We start from the raw sequence: 27,753 nt of genomic DNA, 5'->3' as shown, positions 1-27,753 counted from the left end.
AGTAATAATGACAGCCAGCCTCCGCTGTCTTCTTTATTCCTCCTAAATATTGTACAAACAGATCCCCGTACTGTTAACAGGTCACCACATGATCAACCCTGTACTCATCATGCATTAAAAAAGGAAAACAGCCAACACATCAGAACAGAATGATGAAATTCATACATCACAAGGTCAAAAATAAAGACATCATTATGGGAAAATGGGTCAATTATATACAATGTAGTGCATAAAGTAAATGTAAAAATCTTCCAAAATAGAATTAAAGCACACTCATTGTCATAGCATGAGGGAGGCAGAGGTGTATATTCTCTTTATATCTTTATACTGAGTATTAATACAGGATATATGTCATTTGTCAGATTAACATACTGCAGATTGGGACCACTTCATATTTTAGGGGGTCTCTTAATGTCACCATGAAGTGAGAACTTAAGGATAGTGTTAACCATCAACAACTGGTAGCTTTGGGAGAACTTTTTTAATCATGCAAAGTGATCCAAGCAGGAGATTGTCTGACTGGATGACTGTTCATGTTGTCTACCAGCAACAGTCCAACCACTCTTGTTCCAAAGATCCACATTAACCGACCTTCCTTCCTTCTTTACTTCCTTTCTTGCTTCCCTCCCTCAGTGAGCACTTAGCCTGCTGCAGTGCTACCGTGAAGATTTCTGAAAACGTACAAAAACGCTTCAGTAAGGTATCCTTGGAAAATATATGAGGTGGATGAGCAAAATCAGCATCTAACATAGAATCTATTATCTAGAAGGTACCACTTTCTCCCTGGCATTTGGCAACCCTTGAGTAGTCCCATTTGGTTTAGGTTTGTTCTTGACAGGGGTGGTACAAGAGAAGGTCTGGGTGGTGGCTTCCTGTGAGGTGCTGCGCCGCATGGTCCCTGCAGGCCGCGGCAGGAGCATGGGGACGGTTGGGGCTCGAACTGAGAGGGGCTGCCTGGTGGGATAAAGTCGTTGAGGAGAAGGGCTGTCGGTCCTGTAGTGAGCTGAGCTGAGGCTTCGGCGCGTTCGGATCGGGACAGATGGCAGCCTTCGAGGGCTGCTTGATGGGCCGGGGGTAGAAGTGGGGCGGGGACAAGAGGAGGAGGACCTGGGAAAACTCAGTTTATTTTTTCGATGTGTGCTCAGTCCAAATTTTGGGATTCTGCAGACAAAAAATAAGTGTAAGATGTTATTTCTCAAGACTTACAAAAAGGAACTTCTACACACACAAAATTGCATCTGACTTTAGTTTTAACCAATGTGTGTCTGTGGAAACAACCATACCCATTCATCAAGAAAGGCGCTTGTTTGGTAGGGTTGGGGTCTGCCACAGGCAGGGGAGTAGCAGCAGCTGAAGATCTTTTGAATGAAGTGACAGGCCTAGGGATCCTACTCTTGGTGTCCTTGGAGCGGTGTTTTTCAGTAACCTGAACAAAGATGTTCCTTCTGGACTCTTGGGAGATGTGTGTGTCCTCCTCTGAGCTGGAAGCTCTTCTTTGCTCATCATCCCCAGACGATAATGATGATGCCCCAGAAGGCACTCTTCTCCTCATCCAGCGATTCTGCTGCTTCTGTACTAAAAAACGGGCCAAATCCGGATTCCTCGTGCGCCTTTGAAGCCATGCTGAGAAGGATGTAGACTCCTCTGAGCCCGATTTCTCCTCAGAAATGAGGACAGGAATTCGACTATGGCTTTGAGACAGTGAAGGAGCCTGGGATTCTTGTCTGGTTGCCCGAACCGTTGAAGATTTTTCACTATTTAACTGTTGTTTCTCATGGTCCTGTAAAAAATCATGCGCTTCCGCTGGTACCTTAGGTTCTTGGATCAGCTTTGGAGACTCTGAGACAGTAATTGGACCATTCTTTGTACTGAGATGCCTTTCTGCTGGTAGGTTGTTCTCTGGGATAAAAACTTCTGGACATTCCTGTATCTTAGGTCCAACATCTACTTCACAGGAATAATTACCAGCTGAAGATTTGGTGTTTTCACAGTTACTGTCCTTGATGCAATGGCCATTAGAAGGCATGATGTTTAGGTGGGATGTCTCTGCAATATGGACGAAAGTGCGCTCCACTTTAGTGAAGGGTGGTGATGCTGGAGCGATGGGAAGAGTCGGTTTCAGATCTGATCGTAAGGCAGGAGACAGGCAGCCTGTCTCAGAGGATTCCAGCTGAACTGCTTGTTCATTATGGGATGTGAGGGTGCAGGGAGTGGCCAGTTCACCATCCAGAACATGATCGGCACCTGAGGGAGATTTGCGAGTGTCTCCAGGTGAAAAAAGGACCAGGGTTTTGGAGACATCCTCGAGATCTGGGTCAGCATCAGCCACTGAGGCATGCTCTCTCGGACCCCTCTGGTCCTCTGCCATGAGTGTTGAGGCTGCAGCTTCTTGGCTTCGCTCGGGGCTCTTCTGACTGGCTTCACTGCTGGACTCACTCTTTATGACGTCACCTTCCTTGGACGCCAATGGCTCTGGGATTTCTTCTTCAGGAGAAGCAAAGCTCCGATGAGGAGATAAAGTACCAGTCAACATGACAGTGAGGAAGTCAGCTCTCTTTGCCTGGAGCTGAGGAAGGATGTGGAAATGCTTCTTCTCAAAGCTTTGTCCCTTGGTCCGATAATCTGGGGAGGATGGCGAAATGATGCTTGGTGCTGTGGGTGATGCGCCCTAGAAATAATACAAGAGCAAAGTCATTACATTTTTCTCATTGGACAGAACAGCAGCTTCTGAAGAATCATTGACACATCTTGGTGGGTAAAACCCTCAGCAGTCTAAAAATGCAGCAGCCTGACCTGTTCCAGTATGACCTGGGACAAGATCAGTAACCCTGCTGGCAGACAGCTGTGGTCAGGTGATCTGATTGGGTCTGATGTCCTTCAAACACATTTGAAGATCAACTTCTTCTGGGTTTAATGATAAACTGGAATATTCTGCATAACAATGAAAGTACCTTTGGGTTCTGATGGTACCTGCTTTTCTACCTGTCCTCTCCCTTCTCCTCCCTCTCTGCCCAGCTGGCCATTAGCAGGAGGGTCCCCCCATATGAGCCTGGTCCTGCTCAAGGTTTCTTCCTGTCAAAGGGAAGTTTTACGCTTGCTTGTTGGGGGTGAGGCCCTGGGATTCAATAAAGCGCCTTGAGACAATTTTGATTGTAGCAGATGTTGATAAATAAAGGTGAAATGAATTGAAGAGAACAATATAAATATCACTGGTCCACATTTAAACCAGTTTCATACACTCTGTGTAAAAGGATGTGACAAGAAGCCATAAGCCCCTCGTCCTCCTCCTCTGATCATCAGCAGGTTTTTGACCTGACTGGAAAGCCTCAGATTAGCTGTGACTCTGAAAGTTCAACAACTTCCCAAAGAATCAGAAATTGGAGGTTAAACGTGTCGTTGGGCTTGAACCTCTGACTTTGAGGTCTTCTGCAGAGGTTCCACTGCAGCTGCTTCGTTAGCAGCAAACAATTTACTCAGCAGATACACAGGGCAGCAAAAAAGTAGACAAAACCATCCATCCTTATCCGGGGTCGGGTCGCGGGGGGCAGCAGCCTAAGAAGAGAAGCCCAGACTTCCCTCTCCCCAGCTATTTCCTCCAGCTCATCCGGGGGGATCCCCAGGCGTTCCCAGACCAGTCGAGAGACATAGTCTCTCCAACGTGTCCTGGGTCTTCCCGGGGGTCTCCTACCGGAGGGACATGCCTCACCAGGGAGGCGTCCAGGGGGCATCCTAAATAGGTGCCCAAGCAACCTCATCTGGCTCCTCTCAACGCGGAGGAGCAGCGGCTCTATTCCAAGCTCCTCCCGGATGGGAGAGCTTCTCACTCTTTTAGGGAGAGCCCAGCCACCCTACTGAGGACACTCATTTCGGCCGCTTGTGCCCGCGATCCTGTTCTTTCGGTCATTACCCAAAGCTCATGACCATAGGTGAGGGTAGGAACGAAGATCGACCGGTAAATCAAGAGCTTCGCCTTTTGGCTCAGCTCTCTCTTCACCACTACGGACCAGTGCAGAGTCCGCATTACTGTGGACGCCACACCGATCCGCCTGTCGACCTCCTGCTCCATTCTTCCCTCACTCGAAAACAAGACCCCGAGGTACTTGAACTCCTCCACTTGGGGCAGGATCTCCTCCTTGACCCGGAGAAGGCACTCCACCTTTTTCCGGTTGAGAACCATGGCCTCGGATTTGGAGGTGCTGATTTTCATCCCAGCCGCTTCACATGCAGTGGCGAACCAATCCAGTGATCGTTGGAGGTCATGGGCCGATGACGCCAACAGGACCACATCATCTGCAAAGAGCAGAGACCCGATCCTGAGGTCACCAAACCGGACCCCCTCAACACCATGACTGCACCTAGAAATTCTGTCCATAAAAGTTATGAACAGAATTGGTGACAAAGGGCAGCCCTGGCGGAGACCAACCCTCACCGGAAACGAGTTCGACTTACTGTCAGCAATGCGGACCAAACTCTGACACCGATCGTACAGGGAGCAGACGGCCCGTATCAGCGGGCCCGACACCCCATACTCTCGGAGGACCCCCACAGGATCCCCTGAGGGACACGGTCGAATGCCTTCTCCAAGTCCACAAAACACATGTGGACTGGTTGGGCAAACTCCCATGCACCCTCGAAGACCCTGCTGAGGGTGTAGAGCTGGTCCACCGTTCCACGCCCAGGACGAAAACCACATTGCTCCTCCTGAATCCGAGGTTCGACTATCTGGCAGACCCTCCTCTCCAGTACCCCTGAATAGACCTTACCAGGGAGGCTGAGGAGTGTGATCCCCCTATAGTTGGAACACACCCTCCGGTCCCCCTTCTTAAAAAGAGGGACTACCACCCCGGTCTGCCAATCCAGCGGCACCGCCCCTGATGTCCACGCGATGTTGCATAGTCGAGTCAACCACAACAGCCCTACAACATCCAGAGCCTTAAGGAACTCTGGGCGGATCTCATCCACCCCCAGGGCCTTGCAACCAAGGAGTTTTTGGACTACCTCGGCAACTTCAGCCCCGGAGATATGAGAGCCTGTCCCCAGGCCCTGCTTCGTCACTGGAAGGCGCATTGGTGGGATTGAGGAGGTCCTCGAAGTATTCCTTCCACCGATCCACAACATCCCGAGTTGAGGTCAGCAGCACACCATCGCCACTATACACAGCGTTGACAGTGCACTGCTTCCCCTTCCTCAGACGCCGGAAGGTGGTCCAGAACCTTTTCGGGGCCATCCGAAAGTCGTTCTCCATGGCCTCACCGAACTCTTCCCATGCCCGGGTCTTTGCCTCGGCAACCGCCGTAGTTGCACTCCGCTTGGCCTGCCGGTACCTCTCTGCTGCCTCAGGAGTCCCACAGGCCAGTAAGGCCCGATACGACTCCTTCTTCAGCCTGACGGCATCCCTCACCGCTGGTGTCCACCAGCGGGTTCGGGCATTGCCGCCACGACAGGCACCAACCACCTTGCGGCCACAGCACCGGTCAGCCACCTCAACAATGGAGGCACGGAACATGGTCTACTCGGACTCAATGTCCCCCGCTTTCCCCGGGACATGGTCAAAGCTCTCCCGGAGGTGTGAATTGAAGCTCCTTCTGACGGGAGACTCTGCCAGGCGTTCCCAGAAGACCCTCACAATACGTTTGGGTCGGCCGGGTCTGTCCGGCATCCTTCCCCACCATCGGAGCCAACTCACCACCAGGTGGTGATCAGTTGACAGCTCCGCCCTTCTCTTCACCCGAGTGTCCAGAACATGCGGCCGCAAATCCGATGACACGACCACAAAGTCGATCATCGATCTGCGGCCTAAGGCGTCCTGGTGCCAAGTGCACATGTGGAAGCCTTTATGCCTGAACAAGGTGTTCGTTATGGACAATCTGAGACGAGCACAGAAGTCCAATAACAAAACACCATTCAGGTTCAGATCAGAGGGGCTGTTCTTCCCAATCACACCTCTACAGGTCACACTGTCGTTGCCAACATGAGCATTGAAGTCACCCAGGAGGACGAGGGAGCCCCCAGAAGGAGCACTCTCCAGCACTCCCTCTAAGGACTCCAAAAAGGGTGGATACGCTGAACTGCTGTTTGGGCCATAGGCACAAACAACAGTCAGGATCTGTCCCCCCACCCAAAGGCGAAGGGAGGCTACCCTCTCATCCACCGGGGTAAACTCCAATATACAGGCACTGAGCTGGGGAGCAACGAGAATTGCCACCCCTGCCCATCGCCTCTCACCATCGGCAACTCCAGAGTGGTAGAGAGTCCAACCCCTCTCAAGAAGACTGGTTCCAGAGCCCTAGACAAAACCTAAAATAATAAAAAGTTCTACAGTATAGCCTGAAGAAAGACAAGAGTATATGATATTTGCTTCTTAAAACATTTTAATGTCATTCTTGTTTGTACAGAAGCATTTCAAGATTGTCAAGATTACATACATTAATAAAAAAGGCACAAAAATGCATTGCAGTTTCTCATCAGCAGAGTCTTATCAGGTGATTTCAAGTGTTTTCACATAAAGATCTAGCACAGGCTGTACACACATAAATCCGACTGAATAACATGCTAGCAGAGGTTTACTACAAACCTATTCTCTACACCTATATATTTACAGTTAGTTTAATATACAAAAGTTTGAAATCCATGCTTTATCTGCAGAATACACAAGCAAGTGTCCAATTGTAGAAAAAAGGTATATTACAGGTGAAAGGTCATGACTCAACACAAACTCTCTTATTGCAGAACTCTGAAGGAAACATCAGTCAACAGAAACATCAGTCAACAGAGCCCCAGCATTTACAGGGCTCCAACCAGTCTTTAGCTTAGCTTAGCATGACAAAAAGCAGCACTGTCTGCTTTCAAAGCAAAGCTGAATGAAGAACTGCAGTACTGAAAGAAAGCTGTGGAATACTCTGCTAAAGCACCAGGCTAACACACTAAAAGTGGGTGTTCCTGAATCAGCCCACAGAGGACGTTCAGATCGTTTAGCTGAATCTGCATGTCAACAAGTCAGTCTGCCATCAAAATGCCAGATCAGACCAGCCAGTCAATGCAAATGACATAACCGTCAACAGTTACTGTCTGAATCCTGAAATCATCTCCTTCACTCCAAGCCTAGGCTATGCCCACTGTCATGAGTGCCACCTTCAAGAAAGACTGACAATTCTTTAGAATAACTTGGGAATTTTTGGTACTGGTGGATGCCAAATCTGTCATGCTGAACAGTCTTGGGATGGACTAAACATTGACATGTGATGAAACTCCCAAACTCAGCAGCACAGACTGACTGAGTCTTCATGCTAACACTATGCTAACGCCTGGATATTTGGATCAAGTAGCCCTTTAACACACTGCAGCAGAGCAGCAGCTCTTCTCCCATCACAGAAAATGATACCAAAATATGAAAGGTAAGCATCAGGAGACACAAAGAAAAACCTGCTGACTAATATAGCAAAGCGGCTGATATACTCATCGGAAAAACCTTCAGATTTGAAGGTCACCAACCTTCAGCCAGGAGCAGGAAAAGAACCAACATGTCACAACAGTTAATTATCATTATTTAAGTCATAGCCCACCTCTGCGTTGGAAACTGAAGATCGTTGAGTTCACTAAGAGCATTTTAGTCACTTCCTCCACTGTTCCAGAGGTGGTTAGGCAGGAAGCAGTCTGATCAGGTCTGATGAGACCAGACCATCACACCAAATTAGTTAGGATGCAAACAACATAACCATCAACAATTACTGTCAGAGGTGAGAACCAGAATGAGCACTTAACCATCTAAGTGAGGACAGATGTGTGTAAAGACTCAGTTTGAGCTAGGCTTAAGGGATCTACAATGATCTAGAATGGTCAAAGAGGGTTCTCACAATAATCAAAACCTGTGTATTTGTGTGTGTGCGTGTGTTCATCATATCTGTAAGCATCAATCATCAAAACAACATTAACTTCGACCACAAATCTAATGATCGTCTTCGAACCTCTGACTTTCGTTCTTGATTAATGAAAACATTCTTGGCAAATGCTTTCGCTTTCGTCCGTCTTGCGTCGGTCCAAGGACTTCACCTCTAGCGGCACAATACGAATTCTCCAGTGGACCCACCACCCGCAGGAGGAGCATGAAGGGTCCAGTGCAGTGTGGATTGGGCGGCGGACCAAGGCGGGGGCCTTGGCAGTCCGATCCTCGGTTATGGAAATTGGCTTTTGGAACATGGAACGTCACCTCACTGGCGAGGAAAGAGCTGGAGCTTGTGGGGGAGGTTGAGTGTTACCGACTAGATATGGTCGGCCTCACCTCCACACATAGCATCGGCTTAGGAACCCAAGTCTTTGAGGGGGGTTGGACACTCTTCTACGCTGGAGTTGCTCAGGGTGAGAGACGGAGAGCGGGGGTGGGCTTTTTGCGTGCCCCCAGACTCTCTAGTTCGACGTCGGGGTTCTCGCGGTCGAGTGAAAGGGTTGCTTCCCTGCGCCTTCGGGTCGGGGAATGGGTTCTGACGGTTGTTTGTGCGTATGCACCAAACAATAGTTCAGAGTACCCGCCCTTTTTGGAGGATCTAGGATGGACGCTGGACAGTGTCCCAACTGGGACTCCATCGTGCTGCTGGGAGACTTCAACGCTCACTTGGGCAATGACAGCGTGACCTGGAAAGGTGTGATTGGGAGGAACGGTCTGCCCGATCAGAACCAGAGTGGTGTTCAGTTATTGGACTTCTGTGCTAGTCGCAGTTTGGCCATAACTAACACCATGCTCGAACATAAGGTTGTTCATCGGTGCTCTTGGCACCATGACAGCCTGGGCCGTAGGTCAATGATTGACTTTATAGTCATGTCAGCTGATCTGCGGCCATATGTTTTGGACACTCGGGTGAAGAGAGGAGCAGAGCTGTCAACTGATCACTACCTGGTGGTGAGTTGGATGAGGTGGGGGGGAAAGCCACCGCGCGGACCTGGCATGCCCAAACGCTTAGTGAGGGTCTGTTGGGAACGCTTGGCGGAGGAACCCGTCAGGCTGGTCTTCAACTCCCACCTCTGACAGAGCTTTGATCGAGGGCGGTAGGGGACATTGAGTCTGAATGGGCCATGTTCCGCTCCGCCATTGTCAAGGCAGCTGTCGCGAGCTGTGGCTGCAAGGCCGCTGGTGCTGGTCGTGGTGGTAATCCCCATACCCAATAGTGGACACCAGAGTTGAGGGGAGCCGTCAAGCTGAAGAAAGAGGCCTACAGGTCATGGCTGGTCTGTGGGTCTCCGGAAGCAGCTGACCGGTACAGGTTGGCTAAGCGGGTTGCAGCCGCAACAGTCGCGGAGGCAAAAACTCGGGCATGGGAGGAGTTCGGTGAGGCTATGGAGGAAGACTTTTGGTCTGCTCCGAGAAGATTCTGGCAAACTGTCCTGTGCCTTAGGGGCGGCAGGCGGCAACTCGCCCACACCGTGTTAGGTGTGCGTGGGGAGCTGCTGATGTCTCCTGGGGCAATTATCCGGCGGTGGAAGGAATACTTCCAGGAGCTCCTCAATCCTACCAACACGTATCCTCAAGGTGGAACAGAGTCGGATGATCAGAAGGTGGACCATCCAATATCCGGAGCGGAAGTTGCCGAGGTAGTGGAACAGCTGCCCGGCGGCGGAGCTCCGGGAGTGGATGAGATCGGGGTATCTTAAGGCTCTGGATGTTGTAGGGCTGTCCTGGTTGACACGCCTCTGCAACATTGCGTGGACATCGGGGGCAGTCCCCTTGGACTGGCAGATCGGGGTGGTGGTCCCTATTTTTAAGAGTGGGGACCAGAGGGTGTGTTCCAACCATAGGGGGATCACACTCCTCAGCCTCCCTGGGTCTATGCCAGGGTGCTGGAAAAGACTGATAGTTGAACCTCTGATCGAGGAGGAATAATGCGGGTTTCGCCCCAGTCGTGGAACCACGGATCACCTCTTTACCCTTGCTGGGGTGCTTGAGGGGAGTTGGGAGTTTGCCCAACCAGTCCACATGTGTTTTGTGGACTTGGAAAAGGCTTATGACCGGGTCCCCAGGAGCATCCTGTGGGGGGTGCTCCAGGAGTATGGGGTGGAAGGTCCCTTGATAAGGGCCGTCCAGTCCCTGTACCGAAGGAGCAGGATTTTGGTCCGAATAGCCGGTTGTAAGTCGGACTCGTTCCCAGTGAGGGTTGGACTCCACCAGGGCTGCCCTTTGTCACCGATTCTGTTCTAACTTTTATGGACAGATTTCTAGGCGCAGCCGGGGAGCGGAGGGTATTGAGTTCGGTGGTTGGAAGATCTCGTCACTGCTTTTTGCGGATGACGTAGTTCTTCTGGCGCCATCGAACAGGGACCTCCAACAAATGCTGGGACGGTTCGCGACCGAGTGTGAACAGCAGGGATGCGGATCAGCACCTCCAAGTCAGAGTCAATGGTCCTCGCTTGGAAAAAGGTAGAGTGCCTTCTCCGGGTTGGGGAGGAGGTCCTGCCCCAGGTGGAGGAGTTCAAGTATCTCGGGATCTTGCTCACGAGTGAGGGTAGGATGGAACGGGAGATCGACAGGCGGATCGGAGCGGCGTCAGCAGTGATGCGGGCGCTTAACCGATCCGTCGTGGTGAAGAAGGAGCTGAGCCGGAAGGCAAAGCTCTCGATTTACCGGTTGATCTACGTCCCAGTCCTCACCTATGGCCATCAACGCTGGGTGATGACCGAAAGAACGAGATCGCGGATACAAGCGGCTGAAATGAGTTTCCTCCGCAGGGTGGCAGGGCTCAGCCTTAGAGATAGGGTGAGAAGCTCGGACATCCGGGAGGGGCTCGGAGTAGAACCGCTGCTCCTCCACATCGAGAGGAGTCAGTTCGGGTGGCTCGGGCATCTGGCTAGAATGCCTTCCGGACGCCTCCCTTTAGAGGTGTTCCGGACATGTCCCACCGGGAGGCGGCCTCGTGGCCGGCCCAGGACCAGGTGGAGAGATTACATCTCTCGCCTGGCTTGGGAGAGGCTGGGGGTTCCCCCGGAAGAGCCCGATGGAAGTGGCCGGGGAGAGGGCTGTCTGGGCATCCCTCCTGAAGCTGCTGCCCCCATGACCCGGATCCGGATAAGCGGCAGAAAATGAAACTAAACTAAACAAATCTAATTAGTGTTTTTGGAACCTTTAAGGTTTTTAAATGTACTGTTTTTTTTTTTTTTTTACAAAATCACTAAAAGTGAAAAGCATAAATTCACACTTTCAAAGTGAAGAACAGAATAATATCATGTACTCAAAAGTTAAAAAGTGTGACAGCATTTGTTGCCTCGGACATGTGACAAGTTGAATCCCATGTAAAATGTAACCTTCATCAAAAAGACTGCACCTCAAAATTTATCATAGTCACTGCATCTTCCTCATCCAAATAGGCTAGCTAAGTCTGGCTGAATGGTTACACCCAAGAAAATCTCCAAATCAACCTGACAGTAAGTTTGTCAAATGTTTCCTTGTCTTCCTTTCATTATTCTCTTGGCCACTAGAGGGAGCTACAAACACAACACATTGACACGCCATCATACGTGACCTCTTGACCTTTTTACTAACGACTGCAACTCATTTCTTCCATCTAGTGACCTTTCAGGTACAAAGTGCTGAGTGATGAATAGGAAGCAGCTGGATGGAAAGAAGGCAGCACAAAGACAGCAGCCATGTGGAAGACCCGATTTACTCCATCTCTGCAGGATCAAAACCAATCTGACATACCCATATGAAGAGGGCTCCGCCCATTTACAGGTATAAAGGTAAGAATGAACCAAAACAAGAATTAAAAATAAATAAATATGAGGGAGGATTCAGAAACATACAAACATATAATGCAGACGTCAGGGCCATCGTTCTCATTCAAGATGCACAAATAGGTCAAAATACAATACAAAACTCTTTTAGAAGCAAAAACGTGATCTACAGATGAAAACAACCCAAACAGAAATGACTTTTCTATGACGTCATTAAGGCCACTACTGTATTTCATCTTAAGATTTCCTAATTTACTGAGGACTTTTATTGCTATTTTTAATTTTGGTAGTTTTGATCACAAACATCAGTCTAAGTGCTACTACAACATCTGTAAAAGGTAACCCCCAAAAGCTCCTTTGCTTCAAAGTAAAAACAAATTTTTACAAACTAAAGTCACCTCATCAAAAATCCAGTGTCAATTAGCTTCAACATTCAGCACCTGTATAGCTAACTGGCTGGTGACTGTGGTTGGAAATCACCTGTGTCTGCAGCTCTAGGCTCTGGTTCTTCAGTGGTCCCACCACCACTGCAAAAATCATCAAGAACATTGGAAAGTCTAGGTTAGCAGATGCTCCCGAAAGATTTCCAGCTGACCAGATGTCCCAAAGAGTCCAGTTAGCTCCGCCATTAAATGGAGGAGGCTGTTTAAATCTGCCCAGAACTGCAAAGTCACCACGCAAGAAGAATGGAGGAGGCCACCAAGACACCTAGCGCTACTCTACCTTTGAAGGAGGTCAAAGCTTCAGTGGCTCAGAGGGGAGAGATTGTGCAGACTGGTTCTACACCAGTAGAAACTGTCAGAGAGCAGCAAAGAGAAGCTACCTAGAATTCACCCAGACATGAGGGAGCCTCCAGGATCAACTGCTAGGTTCTTTGGTCTGATGAAACAGAGCTTTTTGGACAGCAGACAATGTCCAACAGCACAGCCACACCATCTCCAGATGGCTAACCTAGAATAAAGACTAACCATCATCAGTTTGTCAAAATCTGTTTTCAGTTTGACCACAAAAGAAGCTTTTGAGTTCTTGTGTTAGCAAAGTTAGCCACATGGTTCGCTGCAGAACACAAACATGACCTTCAGTCAAAGGGTCGTCCTCCGGGAACCAAAAACCCCTGAAACAAAATGGCAAATGAGGTGAAAACCTGCTGTCAGATAAACAAATAACCACTTATGATCAATCCTTCTGTGCCCCTATTAATAAACAAGTGAATCATTTTCATTTGTTAATTAATCTACATTCAAACTTTAAAAAGTGTCATTTTTGTTTTTTTAATGTTTTAGGAAACATTTGTATAAATATTGTGACATATCTGTACACTTGTGAGTGAATCAGTTGAAGGAATTATTTGTTTTTATTCCTCTTTCACTTTTAATCGTGCACATCTGTCTCACGGCATCAGTGCCACCAAGACATGTTAAGGTCTTCCTGTCCCTCCATTCCGCACCTCTGTCGCCATGTCATCCAGAAGGTAAAAGATGTGTGTTTTCACTTTATTGCAAAGAATTCTCTCTTCATCATCATCCTCTTCAGTGTTATATGGCTGCTCTGCTTTGTGTGTGTATGGTTGTTCATCTACATGTGTGGGGTCCTAGCATGGTGATTTCACTCACTCTGTGGTGGCCAACCCCACATTTTAGGTGTCATGAATGAACATTGAGACAAAACCTGTATGTCCATCAGCATGTGTGTTGGTTTGAGTGTGTCTCCTGTGATCTCAGCTGTTTTTGTTCATTAGCTTGGCTAACATCTGCTGCAGCTGTGATCTGGACACATTCAGGACTGAGTGCCTGCTCCGAGGGCTACCCGGTACTGCCAGCGTACCCGCACGCCGTCGTACAGTGATGGCGGCAGTGTGGGCGGGGCTGCTCTCTGCTGAGCGGCTTCTCTGAATAAAGCCTCCTCCTCCGTGTGGATATTGCTCCGTCTCCAGCGTGGAGGATGAGAAGACGTATGAGGCTAGCCTTCTCAGCTGATTGGGCCGCGGATGGTGCCGCTCCTCTTCAAACTGAAAACAAACCAATCAGAGAGAGGGAGGGCGGGGTTAACAGGTGGAGACTGGAACTCATTGTATCTAAAGAAATGCTATGGCTACATCCTAAAGCTTTCTGTGCTGTCTCCTCCCCCTCCCCGCCACAGTCTACTCAGGAGAGAGTTGATTGGTTGTCACACATCTACAGCTGACTGGTCAAAGTGGGCAAAGGGCGGAGCTACAGTTAGCAGGTAGAAGGTAACAGAGAACATGCTTTCCCGTGGGGAAGAGCAGCACAAACACGTTTGTATCTGAGAGGTTCTGCAGCAGAACATGAGGAAGAGAACAAAACAAAGGAGAGAGATGGAGTGATGAAGGAACATGATGAAGAACAGAAGGGGAAAACACAAAGTGAGAGAACAGAGAGTGTTCCTAAACTGTGCTTACCCTGAAACATTCTTCTTCTGCTGTCCCAGTGCCACGCTCGCTCTGTTCTCTCCTCGGCGACTCAAACTCGAAATACTGCGTACACTTAAAGCGATAGGTGGGGGGGGGGTGCTTTTCAGCAGTGACGGGAGGAGGGGCTAAAGAAGAGTAAAGAAAGAAATAGACAGTCCTCGGCAGTCAAGTCTACCTGTGACGACGCTAACGTGGCGCTAGCTGAGTCTTTAAACACAGACGAAACTTCAGCCTGACACGGTGACGACCAGCGGTACGGAAGAGCAGGAGGACCAACAGTCATCTGACCTCTGAAATGTGACCTTGAATATTCCAGCTCAGACCAAGAGTTTGTTTCTAAATTCTGACTTCAGAATCCAGACTACCACATTTTGGATTTAGTCATTTTTACACCAATGTTTAATGTGTGGCTCTAATTCTCTTCCACAGACCAAACCTGACTCTTCAGAACAGAAAAATGAGTGAATGAGGAAAATCAAAGGTCACAAAGTGAACATGGAAAAATGACGTGCACAAGTCCATCAACAAAACCAACATCTCAGTTTTTCCAGTAAATCTAATATGCCCTAATGTTCAGCTGTTGAACAGAGCTCAGTTGTTTAATTTGAATCATCTGGTGTCTCTGGGAAATCTGTCCTCTTCTAGTTTGTGTGTTTCACTTCAGCGCTACAGAAGTTTTTGTCCACTTTACTGTTGAATAGTCAGGTTTGGTCCTCCATAAGAAAGTTTATGTTTTCATGCTATTTTATCCCAAAACAAGTCAAATGTCTTTTTTAACTAAAAAACTGACTAGTTTTTATAATCTATGTATTAGTAGTAGTAGTAGTAGTAGTAGTAGTAGTAGTAGTAGTAGGAGTAGTAGGAGTAGTAGTAGTAGTAGTAGTAGTAGTAGTAGCAGCAGTAGTATTACAGCCTATAGTGTGAGTGAAGCATGGCTAGTGGAAAAAAAATCTCAGCAATTTGAAAATTGATAAAAAGAATCAGAACAAGAACATGAAGAAGCTCTCCACAACATTAAATGAAAGCCTGCTAAGCTAGCAAAGCTAACCATGGGGACTAGCTAACATGCTCAGTAGGATCCAAGGTCATCGTGACAAGTAGCCCAAGGAACAAAATATTGTCCCTTTAGTGTTCAGTTCTGAAGTGAAGCAGAGTGAAGGGCTGCTGCTTTTCATTTGCCTACCCTTGGCCTCCTTGAACCTGTAGCTTTGTATGAAAGAAGTATGAAGAGGAATCAAGGGTTGTTGTTGTTCAGGGTTACCTTGTTGGTATGCTTCATAACAGATTTTGTAATTACATATTAACTTTTTAAGCCCTAAGGTTGTTTTTTGAAGAAATCTGCCTGAAGATATCCTCAGACGGGAACAGGTGCTCATAGGGGAAGGGAAAAAGATTCTTGAAAGTCAGTGCCATCGTCGGCTTAACAGGTTAAAACAAGCCATCTCCGTTAAAGATAAACTGTTTATTGTATATTCAGTGTTTGTAGAAGCACTCTCATGAACTGGAAACCATGGAAACCGGGAAAAGGCCACACACCTTGAATATTACGCACGGGCAGAGCTTGTTAGCATCTAACTTCAGAAATACACTTTTGACCATTTTCTCTTCTCACTGAAACAGGAAATGACCTTTTATCCCCATAATAAGAGCAGACCATTGGAAGGCTCAAGCAGTAAAGGAGCCACAGATGAAGTAGAGAGGAGATAAAAGCTTTGACTCAACAGAATCTTCTGTGAGCTCAAACCTCTGAGCAGCGGAGGGACAGATGTCAGATTAAGATCAGACCGATTCAAGAACATTTTCTCACACATGAAACCATTTTGTTGTTTCAACTTTAGCAAATGTGAATAAATGTTTCAACAGTTTCAAGTGCAGAAAAAGGTTGAAATGACAACTTTGTAAATGATAAAAGATTTAGATGATTCAAACAAGAGCGAAGAGAAGAGATTTCACTTCCTGGAAAGGGGCCGACAGCATCTGTCTAAATCCTTCTCTTGTTTTTTTGTCTTTTATTTCAGCACTGAAGAACAAAATCAAACAACTACAATTCCCATAATGCTCACAGAGCAGTGGCCAGCTGAGAGATGCTAGCTCTGCTCTTTCTCGGTGGTTTCAGGGTGGAGAACATGTGCACAGCTCAATCCACAGTACTGAGAACACTTTCCATTGGTTGTCCACCTGCAGAATGGACCTGCTGCTGGACCAGTCCGCCTCCAGCAAAACACAGGTGAAGAATCAACCACACCACCACCCAGATCTATCCAGAACTATTTTTGGACCACATCTGTAGTGCTCCTGATATGTAGAGACATAAAATACTTACAGTAATATGTTCTTCACATGTACTAAAGGAATTAGAAGGGACTAAATATAGCAGCAGTATGCTGTTAGCAGATTTTAGAAGCTAATTGTGTGCTGAGAACTTCAGGAACTCCCGGCCAGAGTATCTGGAGTTCTGGCACTCAGTTGATGGGCTGAACCATGTCATTGTGCTGGCTTGTGCTGGCTTGTCCCTGAAGTTGAATGTTGGCTGACAGGCAGAGGCACAGCTGCTGCTGTAGGGCGCTACATTTCCTCATCTGTCCACCAAAATTCTCCACAGAGACCAGGTCTCCTCCCACTGGCTGAATAAGCCTCTTACCGCTCTCTGTGGTCCAACAGGCTCCGACTCTCTTCGATGGGGACGTCCTGATGGCAGCGAGTGACACGGAGACTGGACAGGGCTTGAGATATTTCTCCTGGATCCCTCCTCCTCTGCTAGCGTTAGCATCCCTCGGTTACTCTCTCTGGTGTGGGTCTTTGGACGGACCACCAGCTCCGCTCCTGCACACACAGAGTTAGACAACATTTGAGTACTTCTGGAACATGATCAGAACTCAGCACTGGGTCCCAAAGAGGCCCAGTAGAGTACACAGACACCAAAGGGTGCACTCACAGTACCCAACAGTACCGTGACTTAACATGTTTTCCCTCTAAAGTCTGGATTATTTTCTTAGTGTGAGTGCAGCTCTAACGTGTTACAGTTGATCACATAAGCATGGTTACATACTCAACAGAGCCTCGTTTCTGGACATTTGCAAGGGTGGACTATTTTGAAAATGGGAGGAAAACTGTTTCCTTATTAAGACGCTCCTGCAGCTGCATGTAAACAAGACTAGAAATTAGGGTTTTTCTCTGTGTTAATGTGGTTAACACAAAGGGGTCTGAGCAATCCGTGCTGGAGCACACTTGGCCTGAGGGTGATGTAAGCTGGGGGAAGACAAGGGAAGGTTCGCAGTACAGTACAGGACAACTGGCCCCCAATGTAAATACACCCAAAGACTGAGCGGGGCAGCAGAAAATCTTGCTCAGCCAGTGATGATTATTTCACACGAGCAAAACTCGCACCTCCAGCCCTGATCCTCCTCCTCTCCTCCTGCTCCTCAAGAGGGCGGAGCTCCTCTGGCTCCTCGTCAGTGGTTCCTGATGTGGTTGGCTGGAAATCGCGCAGTTCTGCCTCTTTGTCAATGATCACCCACTCTTTGCTGTCAAAGTCCTCCTCCTCAGCCAGGGGAACAGAGCGGATGAAGGCGTTGCTGTGTGCCTCCTGGTCCACAGATGCCGCCGAGGCTTCCTGGTGGCCGCTGGCTTGTCTGTCACCATGGCAACCAGGCTCGACCGACAGCATCTGAGCTGGCTGGGAAGAGTAGATGTGTCTAGACGGGGAGCCAAGGATGTCTATCCTCGACCTGGATCAAGTAAAATCAGGTCCAATACATTCACGTCCAATGACCTTTAGATCTTGATCAAGATTCAATACTGAAAAGTCCAGCATCTCACCGCTGTCCATAGCCCTCCACTCGACATTCAGCAGCAGACAGACGGTCTGACTCGGGGCTGTTGACCCGGCGGTACCTTAAAGACCGGCCCTGACCAGAGGGGGAGTCTGGTGCTCCTCCTCGACCAGGAGACACGGGGCAAGCCCCCCGGCCAGCCTCTTCTTCCTGTGGTAACAAAGGTATTTAGTGGTGTGACACGGACACCATTAACAAACTGCATTTAAGAAACTGTTGACAAAGTTAAAAGTGCAGAACATCAAACATAAGATATCAAAGCTGTCAAGTCAACCTTGGTGAGGCTAATCCGGAGTCTGTTGCGGTTAAAGTCGGTGTCCTCCCAGGCCTCACCCAGTTCCCCTGAGTTTGGGAATCCAGTCTCACAAGGGATCCGGCTGCATGGGGCCGGCGGTGCATTTTCCTGATCACTAAGGTGCTCATCTTGTAGAACATCATCTGTGTTCTCTCGCTGAAGATCTCCGGGACCAGGTGTAACGATGGCTCTGTGGAAGCAGGAAGTCCCAAAAGGTTTGGAATGTTTGCTTCAGTTTTTGAACTAAATAATAAAGGGCATGGGCTCTGCTTCTTACCCAACCATGGCGACAGTGGGCCGTGTATTGTGCTGTGGTTGGGTGGAGCCACTGGTTGAAAGTGTTACATCACTTCCTCCCTTTTCCCAATCAAAAGGCTCATTCTCGGTGATAATCCTCTCCTTCATGCTGTTGTCAAACACGGACATGAGCAGCTGGACACAAAACAACAGAAAGATGAGGTGGTGGAGCTAAATAAAACACAGACTGTTTCAGAGTGGGTGGTGCTACCTGATAGTCTGGTTTGGTGTAGTAATCCAGCGCTTGAATGTGGTCCAGAAAAATATTGAATTCTGAAGGCATGTGTTTGAGCAGCATTCGATGGTCATAACGCTCTTTGATCTGACCCACCTGCTCCTGAAAAAGGTCAAAAATCCACATTCATTTATTAACCGTCCTGACGAAAGGCTCCCATTCACATGACCAACTGGAACTAAACCAGCACTCATGTGACCAACTGCAGCCAATAGCAGATCTGTGGAAAGCCTCATCGGTGCCTCACAGCCTGGCTGGGGTGTGGAAAGTCAGAACGAGCATAACATAGTTAGAATATAACATCAATCAATCAATCAAACATTAGCACAAGTGACGATTTAATAACAATCTAAAAAATGATTTGACGTGAACGTTGATCTGAGGATTGATCAGGAGTTTGTAGTTTAGAGTGGACGTATGTGTATCATCCTCCTATTTTGAAACCCTACCTTATCTTTGATCTTTCGCCATGGCAACTGTCCAACAGCAAACTCCACCAACATGTAGAACAGGGACCACAAGTCATCATGGCGACCCATTTCCTGGAGATAGACAAAATAATAGCATGGTTGGATGAGCATTGACACTAAAGCCGGCTACGAGCAAAAGTGATGCTATAACCCACCTTGTTCTTGTGAGCATTGACGGAGGCGTAGCGCACCGTCCCTCTGAAACCCGCCACGGTCCTGGGCTGAACATCACAGGAAGTACACACCGTCACATAATCAGTCGCCAAAGAGGTATTATAGTCTCACAACCAGAAGTATTTTGTGATGGCATGAGGCTGAGGCTTGTCTTTTCATTAATTTGGATTCCTATCAAGAACCTTTTTGTTTCTCAGAACTATAAAAGGCTAGCATGCTAATGAGTTAGCCTCTAGTGTTTCTGTCCCGGGGTTTAGTGCCTTGAACATGATTTATATGTAGCACTGTCAGAATGGTGAGATGCTCGCTGTACTTCTGAGGGCTTTGTGATGTCATCAGGGAATACCACAAGTTGTCATGGCTGTACTCTTTGTTGTCTTCTTTTTGGACAGGAGGAATAAATTCTAAAAATATCCAGCTTAAACACTGGCCTTTATCATCCTCACAGCCAAACAGTGTAGGCTAGAAAACACCTTATAAAAGACTAGATCAAACTGTGGTGTTTACCCTTAAATAGGAAGCTGAAGCAATGCTAGAATTAGCCTGCAAATAAATCTAGCTGAGAATAGAAGAGAATGAAAGGACTTCCAAATAATAACAAATAGATCAAGACATTCAGAATTCAATCATACAAACTAAACATCAATGTTCAGCTGGTGATGTAGCTGTGACCGTTCTGTCACTATAGAAACCACTCACGTCCCTGGGTAACCATGGAGATGATGAAGAAATGGGAGACATGCACATCAAAATCATAAATCCAAAGGAACTGTAAAAAAAGATTTAAAAAAAAAAATCACAAGACTGAAGAATAAAGTGATGAAACATAGCAGACATTCAACTGAACGAACAGAAATCATTAATCAGAGAATGGGTGATTGGTGATCAATACTGAAACAAAACCCTCTTATCCCTCAACAGCTGGACAACTATCAGGTTTATGAACTGATTCATTGAGCCACGTTCTCCAAAACTAAAACCGAAGGTAGAAATGACCAACATCATACAGTCGTTCTTTTGCTATGGTGATCTGGATAGAGAAACAAAAAACACTTTTCTACACTTTAATTTTAATTCACAATGTGCTGTCATTAAATGGACCGTTATAGTAGCTTAATGTAATAATAATAATGTAAGCCAATAATGTTCCTTTTCTTAAAAATCAAACCTGATATTTTATTTTAATTGATTTCAAAAACAAATGTCCGAGAGTCATGTTAATTTAATTTGTAACCAAACTGTGAAAACTACTGATGATGTTTGTGAACGGCCTTCAATGGTCCATCATGAACCTGATCTGCCCAATCTGCTCAGTATGGTTCCTTACCGGTCGGACCTCTCCAGTGGTGTTGGTGTACTGTCTCGCCAGACCAAAGTCCAACATGTAGCACTTCCTATATGTAGAGGGAAGGCGTCCCATAGCAAAGTTGGACTGCACACACAAACACTGGTCTGAGTGAACTGGTCTAGTGGAACCATCGTTACAGTCCTGGAAGTCTTTTTCAGCTCCCATGAATCAGAACAATTAAATCCCCGTACTCATTAATTAACATCACCAGTTATCAGTACAAAAAAGGTTCAATCGACTTTGTGGCACTTGAATCAAATTTCTTATGTTAGTTTTGGAAAGGTCCATGTTTCCTTCTCACTCTAAGACACTTGTCCCTTCCCCAAACATACACGCTATAGTCAATGACAAATCACTGACCTTTGACCCCAACTGAACCCGTAACATCAAATATGTTATGCTTGCTCAAACATGTTTGCACGTGTCAACTAGTTTTGTCCTTTGAAGACACAGCTACAATGTCTTTTGTGTGGAATTAATTTAAATGCCAAAAAGAAGCTGATGCTTCTTGACCAAGAATGCTCAGACTGTTAAAATCTGGCAAGTCCCTATTAACAGCTCCAGTTATTTACTATATAAGCCTAGTTCGTGAGACAGCTGCATTGGTATTAATTAGGAGTGGGCGAGTATCGATACCATGTATGGGGCCGATACCAGCCTTATTTCAAAGTATATACAAGGCAAAAAAGCCACTCATGTCGAGTGCGGCTCATCGCCAGAAGATGTTGGTGAAATAATAACACAGCGTGCTGCCGACTCAAACGTCGCTGCTCACATCATGAAAACATGGTGATGGTGTAAATTCTGGTTTGTTTAACTATAGTAAACTTGCTAAAACAACTCAAACAGGCCTAATTAAAGTGAGCGCTGCAACTGTTTATCGGCAAGACATTGTTAATTATGTATCCAGATGGGATTGGGACAATCCTGTAGTCCACACACGGTCAGGTCGAGAACTTGTCAACATGGCATAGTGACATACCGGCTTGATATCACGGTGGAGGAAACCCACTGAATGGATGGCTTCAATGGACTCGAGAATCTGCTTGCCGAGTCTCAAGGTGGTGCTCATGGTGAATGTTCCTCTAGGCTGACTCCTCCGCAGGTCAGCCAAGTTCCGCCCCTACCACGAGGAGGTACAAAGTCATAGGTGATCACGTTGAATTTACACCCCATGAATTCTCCAACCTATTGTGAGCTACAGAGCAGGTTAACCCACAAACTTCATCTGAAAACAGTTCCTAATGCAAAAGACTGATTTGCAACAGTGCTGAGCACCACAGCCTCTTCATACACACGTCACATTTGCCCCAACTCACCTGAAGCTGCATTACTACATAGTTGAATTTGTCGTTGCGCCCGCAGCCAATGAACTTACAGACATGGTTTTTACCTAAAAGCAGATTCAAACAAAACAAACTTTATATTACCAACATGCTAGCAAAAGGGCAGGCTATCACACAAGTGGACATCAGCGTGGAGGGAGTAAAACAGTTTTCAGACCCAGATACAATAAAAATAAGGTGAAATTCAGGGCCAGATCCTCAACCAATCAGATCAAAGTGTCAGTCCATTTCCTGGTTTCTTGTACAAAACAGTCAACTCTGAGAAACAATATTTATCCGTTTTTATGACCTTCACCTGCATCCTTAAGAGCTGTCGAACACATGGAACACCATGGCTACTAGAAATGGCAGAGGAGGACATCCATGTTCCCGTCAAGGAAAACCAATATACATGCACACTCAAATACCACTGGACACAAGAGGAACTGACTAATCTCATTTAAGCATGTGGTGTGATGGTGTGGTCCTGCTGATGACTGAAGAGATGTGACGATGCTGCTCTTATATTTGAAAACATTTAGATTTGAATTTAGAAAACTCTTCAGAAATGTTGACAGGTTTACTGTGAAGTTGTGGAGAAAGTGAAATGGTTGCTTTCTTACCTTGAAGCTTCTTCAGCACTGCCACCTCCATCTTCAGCACCTGCTTTGGTTGCTGAGCTGACTCCACCTTCAACGCCACATTCTCCCGAGTCAGCAGATCCAACGCCTCGTAGATTTCTCCAAAACCGCCTCCTCCGATCTTCTTCAGCTGTCAGAACAGGACACAATGGTCACGATCATGGTCACTGCTCCCCAAGAGCTGCAGCAGTACAGTTCTTTCTTCTCTTTTCAGAACCTTCGCTAACATGACACAGGTAGCATGCAAACACCCAACATCTAACATCCACCTTGTATGGATTCATATATGCATATACGTGTACAGGAAACATTAGCTCATGGATACAGGCATCGCACCATGTCATGTCATTTCTGAAGGTTGCTGCACTGATATCCTTTCTGTTGCGTAGCAAATATTCAGGTCCTTTATTCATCTTTATTCATCTTTTATCAATGCTAAATTCAGAAAGTCTCTGACAGTTCTGTTCCTGCTGGGATCAGGTGGAGAATAATCTCAGTTATTACAGGAAAACATAAAATCCTGTGTGTTTACCATGTGACTCCATTCATGAAAGAAGCAACATCCGTGGACTTACCACTTTCCAGCGGTCTTTGACCATACAGTTTGGTGGCAGGATGTCGGCCTGTTCAGATGTCCCGTTCATGCTGGCGTTGTCCTGGAGACCCGGAACTAGGCACTGCATCTGCCAGCCAGACAGAACACGAGCAGCTCCCAGCTTAAAAGAGCCATTTATCTGTGTGGAGAACAAAACTGTCAGAGAATCCCTGTTTTGGGACAGAGAACCCCCGGAAAGAACGGTGGTACCTGGATCCTGTACATCACGCTACCAGGACAAGCCATTCATCAGTTGATCAGGGTACAGGCTGGGATGTTAGAACAGGGACACAAAAAGCAGCCAGATGTTCAGCTGCCAAAATTCTCATCAACCTACCAGAACCACATCAAGAAGCTCTAATCAAGTTTTCAACAATTCTTCCCACTGTGCCTGGTAAAACCAGACCAACAACGAGGTCCGAATAGAGACAACCCTCTCAACACAGCAGAACCTCCACTTAGATGAGCGTCCTCAGAACTGTGGATCCTCCACAACCAAAGACTGGATTTTACAATGAGATTTTCATTTCTGACTGTAGTTCCAGACAAGCCGTCAGACGTGACAGTTGTGGACATCAGACCGACGTTTGTCAACAGAAGAAAAGAATTTATTCTCAAAGAAATGGGCTGAAAAATCATTAAGATCACAAAAGATGACTGAAGTGAATGATGACAGAAAAACCTTCATGTCAAGGAGGAAAGTAAAGAAAATAATGGAGGAGGATCATCAGTCAGGAGATACCTTCAATAAGGTTCCTTCTAAGTGAAAGCGGAGTAGTAGTCTGATCTGAAGGGTGAGCTGATGATCATGTGACCAACACGGCTTCGACATGGACATGTATGTCTGCTGACAGAAGCAGAAGATGATCTATACTCTTCTCACCCAAAATGCTCCAGAAGTGGCAGGACAAATGAGCAGAAAGAGACTGATGAAGATCCTCTAGTTAATCAGCTGACCTCAACACAACTGAAGCAGAAAGATCCACAAACCAGCAGCAGCTGATGGTGTCTGCAGGCGGAACCCCTGCTCATCTTCCTGGACTCCAGGCTGGGGGGAAAGCCCATGCTCTTCCACATGCACTGCCAGGAGGCGCCATCATTGCATGCACAGCACAGACACTAAAACCAGTATTAACCAGTAATTCTGAAATATGCAAACTGGGAAAAGGAGATGCAAGCTAAAGGAGTGGGGCTTCTCAGCACCTGCAGTGATGCTGGGATCAATCACTGAAGTGGGTGGGACCACAGAGCCATGAGTTACATCCTATCAGAACAGCAGACATAGGGCAGGCAGCACAGTAGGAACATTTTCAACCTTCCAATTTATTCAGATTTTAAATGTAGTGATTTTAAATGAATCAGAAACAGATAAATTCATTTGACTAGCGAGTGTTTTTATTTGTGTGTTAAATTGACACCAAAGCTTAAGAGCCATCTAAAGCATTTAAAGCAGAAAATCAAGACTGAACCCTGGACCGTTCATCATGAAGGGGAACAACTCTGTGGTCCTGACAGGGGCAGAACTCAAGGTGTGTTGGTTGGGGGGGTGCACTCTGCCAAAAGCCAAATTTGCAGCATTCGAGTTTTGATGTGATGAAGTCGGTCAGAGCTCACCATCATTCTGAACTTTAGAACAAATGTTCCTTTTCCTGAGTTAGCCTACAATCCAAAAGAGAAGGCACGGTTACCCATCACGAGCACGCATGCACCCGCGCACACACTTCTGTGGTATCATCACATGTCCATAAAATTTTAGCCAACTTCACCCAAAACATTTGCTGAGTGAATTCAGGCGTTGGTTTTAAAATGTTATCGAGAAACCAGCGGGACTAACAATGCAGTTTCAGATGTCTACGCCAACTAGTGAGGACAGCATTCTATGGTGCTTACAAATGTTAAGCGAGGATTGCGCTACCCTGCTTAGTGCCCTTACGTAATTTATCCCATTGTGAAAAGTAGCATAAAATTGATTCGCTTTTACAACAATACATCCCATCATCCTTTGTGGTCATATAGGAGAAGTTAGACATGTTACTTATTACATAATAATGAAGTTAATTATTACTTATTACTATTACTAATTGCTTGATAATTAAGTTAATTGTTAAGATTGCATTACAACACCAACAAATAAAGGACTGGTCCGTGTTTCATGTTTAATGATCAGTAAAATAACAAACTAAAATTACTCCAATTAAAATTACTGACAGCTCATGTTTGCTTGTGATTGGACCGTTGGGTAAAACTGGCTCCAGCCACTCATCCAAACAGCTCAATTCCTCAAAATCTTGTACAAAGTCCAAACAGTTGATTGTTAAAGATGACAGCCAACCAGGAGAATTTTCTATAATGAGAATGTCTATTTCATCACAGCGTTAGATGTGTGTTTTGGTTTTGGTTTATTTTAGTTATGTTGTGATGTGAGAGCATTAAAAAAAAAAAATCTGGTTTGGAGACATCTGAGATCAGTTAGCTATAATATTAACTTAATCAATAAATATTACACATTATGGAAACATTCTTGCTAATATAATCATTACAGTGAATCGATTAATTTAGGAGACATTACTCATTACTTTCTTTTTAATTTAAAAAGTCGAAATACTAGATAACGCTAATCTGACCTGTTTTTATTTGTACTAAAATTGTTCCACAGAACATGTCTCCTGTTCTGTCCTGCTGCTGATGGAGGCTGGACCCCCACCCCATCCCCGTGCGCAGTCATGGGGGCTCTATGCGCACGCGCAACATCACATTCTGCAGATCAATAGGTCCGGCCCAGTCTGACCCGGTTTTTAACTAAGTCAGCGGGCTCTGGTTGGGCCTGGTTCTGAACGCCATCAGGCTCGCGCACACTTCAGCTTGTTAGGGCTAGAATCAGGAACGCGCCTACCTGGCGCACCGTCCACTCCTTTTCCGCCTTTTCGTAATCTTCATCTGGGAACAGATTCCGATGCCAAATGTCCTGGTCCAGAAAACCCACCGTTCATGAAAGGGGGCAGGTTCCGGGCCTCAGACTGTCCCGTCCTCCTCCGCCTAACAGCCCCTACAGGCCGAGCAGACCGGAAATCTGAGGCAGACCGTATCTTTGAGGGCAGAATGAAAGAAAGGAGACTGGTTTCAGTAATCTAGGACCTCCTGTGCGGGTGCAGGTCCTAGTCCTCCTTCGCTGTAGTGAGGAGGGATGATCCGGTCCTTCATGGGTCTACACAGACCCGCGACAGAACCTGAACCAGAATCCCAGGCCCAGTTCTACATGGGTGTTGTTCTCTAGGTTCTCCGGATCCAGTCGGTTTGTCCGCACTGCAGCCCCGCATTCACACGCGTCAAACTCGCATCAGCCACCGTAAACCCAAACATCCGGTTCAAAATTTCATTATAAAACGTTAAATAAAACGACGGCAAGTTGTTTCCGGTCACAGGGATACTTTTTATTTATTTATTTTGTTGTAGCTAACCTCTTCGGATTAGGGAATCGGGTCAACCCTCGATACAAACATTCGACTCAATGTTTTGAGCACACTTTTTAGAATCAGTAAAAAAAAGTACTGACGCAGAAGCACAGCCATTAATGTTGACTATAAACTGTAAAGGTTTATCAGATCATCTGTTCATGTTTTCAGCAGAGAGGTGCTCTTTTATTTTGAACATCCCAACCGGATATTATGACGCACCCTTTTCGATACAACGAAATAACTTCTAAGACGACCAGGGGGCGCTGTTAAGCCCCACCGTTCAGGGAGCAGCCGAACATTCTTCGAACATCCTGAGCAATTCGAACAACATTTTTTTAAACGTTAACGGCGTCGTCAGGACATTCCGCATGTATTGTTCTTTTAGAACATAGACGTTCGACTGCTTCCGGCCTCTTCGGTATCATCCTCACCTCGGTGCCATGTTCGCTTCGCTTCGCCCGCCGACTTCGCTTTGCTTCTGCTGACCGTTTCTCACCTGCAGTCATTCTGTTGTCAATTATGGCAGAATTGAGCAGCTTCCCTCTCTTCTTCTTTCACTTACACTCGGCTTTTGTGCGCCCCCTAACGAACTGGAACAGTTACCGCGTCAGCTCGGCCTCCTGCAGCAGACCTGTGGAGTGGGTCAGAATCCGGTATTACCAGTGTTAGGGTTCGGTCAGAAAACCCTGGTAGAAGCGGATTAAACATCCCAGCACTAGAGCTTTAACAATTGATGATCAACATATTGTCTGCCTTTGATCAGAATCATCTTTAATGGTCGTGAATAAATTTGGCTCCAGTCCAACGCCACTCTTCAAAAATAAATGAAGTTTTTATACATAATACTTTTAACAAAATCTAAAAATATCTACAAAATGTAGAATAAAAGACAACAGGGATGTTTATATGAATGTTTGTGGGAGACTATCATTAACCTTT

The 27,753-nt window shown here is 46.6% G+C and overlaps 1 protein-coding gene across 7 annotated transcripts; it reads right to left on the bottom strand.

The window, feature by feature from the left end:
• ttbk1a (tau tubulin kinase 1a) lies at positions 1-27,357 on the bottom strand. 7 transcript variants are annotated; one of them, XM_057035833.1, is made up of 18 exons: positions 27,246-27,357; positions 26,253-26,445; positions 24,974-25,018; positions 23,340-23,498; positions 22,747-22,894; positions 22,118-22,191; positions 21,781-21,921; positions 20,778-20,882; positions 19,432-19,497; positions 19,256-19,348; positions 18,783-18,908; positions 18,552-18,706; positions 18,254-18,464; positions 17,966-18,129; positions 17,534-17,874; positions 16,788-16,969; positions 1,284-2,668; positions 1-1,161 (listed from the first exon to the last, which is right to left on the bottom strand). In XM_057035833.1, exons 3-18 carry the CDS (start codon positions 24,977-24,979, stop codon positions 759-761), a joined length of 3,759 nt encoding a protein of 1,252 aa, XP_056891813.1. In that variant the 5' UTR covers positions 24,980-25,018; positions 26,253-26,445; positions 27,246-27,357; the 3' UTR covers positions 1-758. The 7 variants fall into 7 exon arrangements, with proteins under 7 accessions (XP_056891813.1, XP_056891814.1, XP_056891811.1 ...); XM_057035834.1 differs by having other exon boundaries at positions 27,311-27,325; XM_057035831.1 differs by lacking the exons at positions 24,974-25,018; positions 26,253-26,445 and having other exon boundaries at positions 1-671; positions 774-1,161; positions 27,246-27,339.
• Between the last annotated feature and the right edge of the window lie 396 nt (positions 27,358-27,753).

Source organism: Takifugu flavidus, chromosome 6 (assembly GCF_003711565.1).
Source record: "Takifugu flavidus isolate HTHZ2018 chromosome 6, ASM371156v2, whole genome shotgun sequence".
In the NCBI taxonomy this organism is placed as follows: domain Eukaryota; kingdom Metazoa; phylum Chordata; class Actinopteri; order Tetraodontiformes; family Tetraodontidae; genus Takifugu; species Takifugu flavidus.
This window is presented reverse-complemented; position numbering and strand designations above follow the sequence as displayed.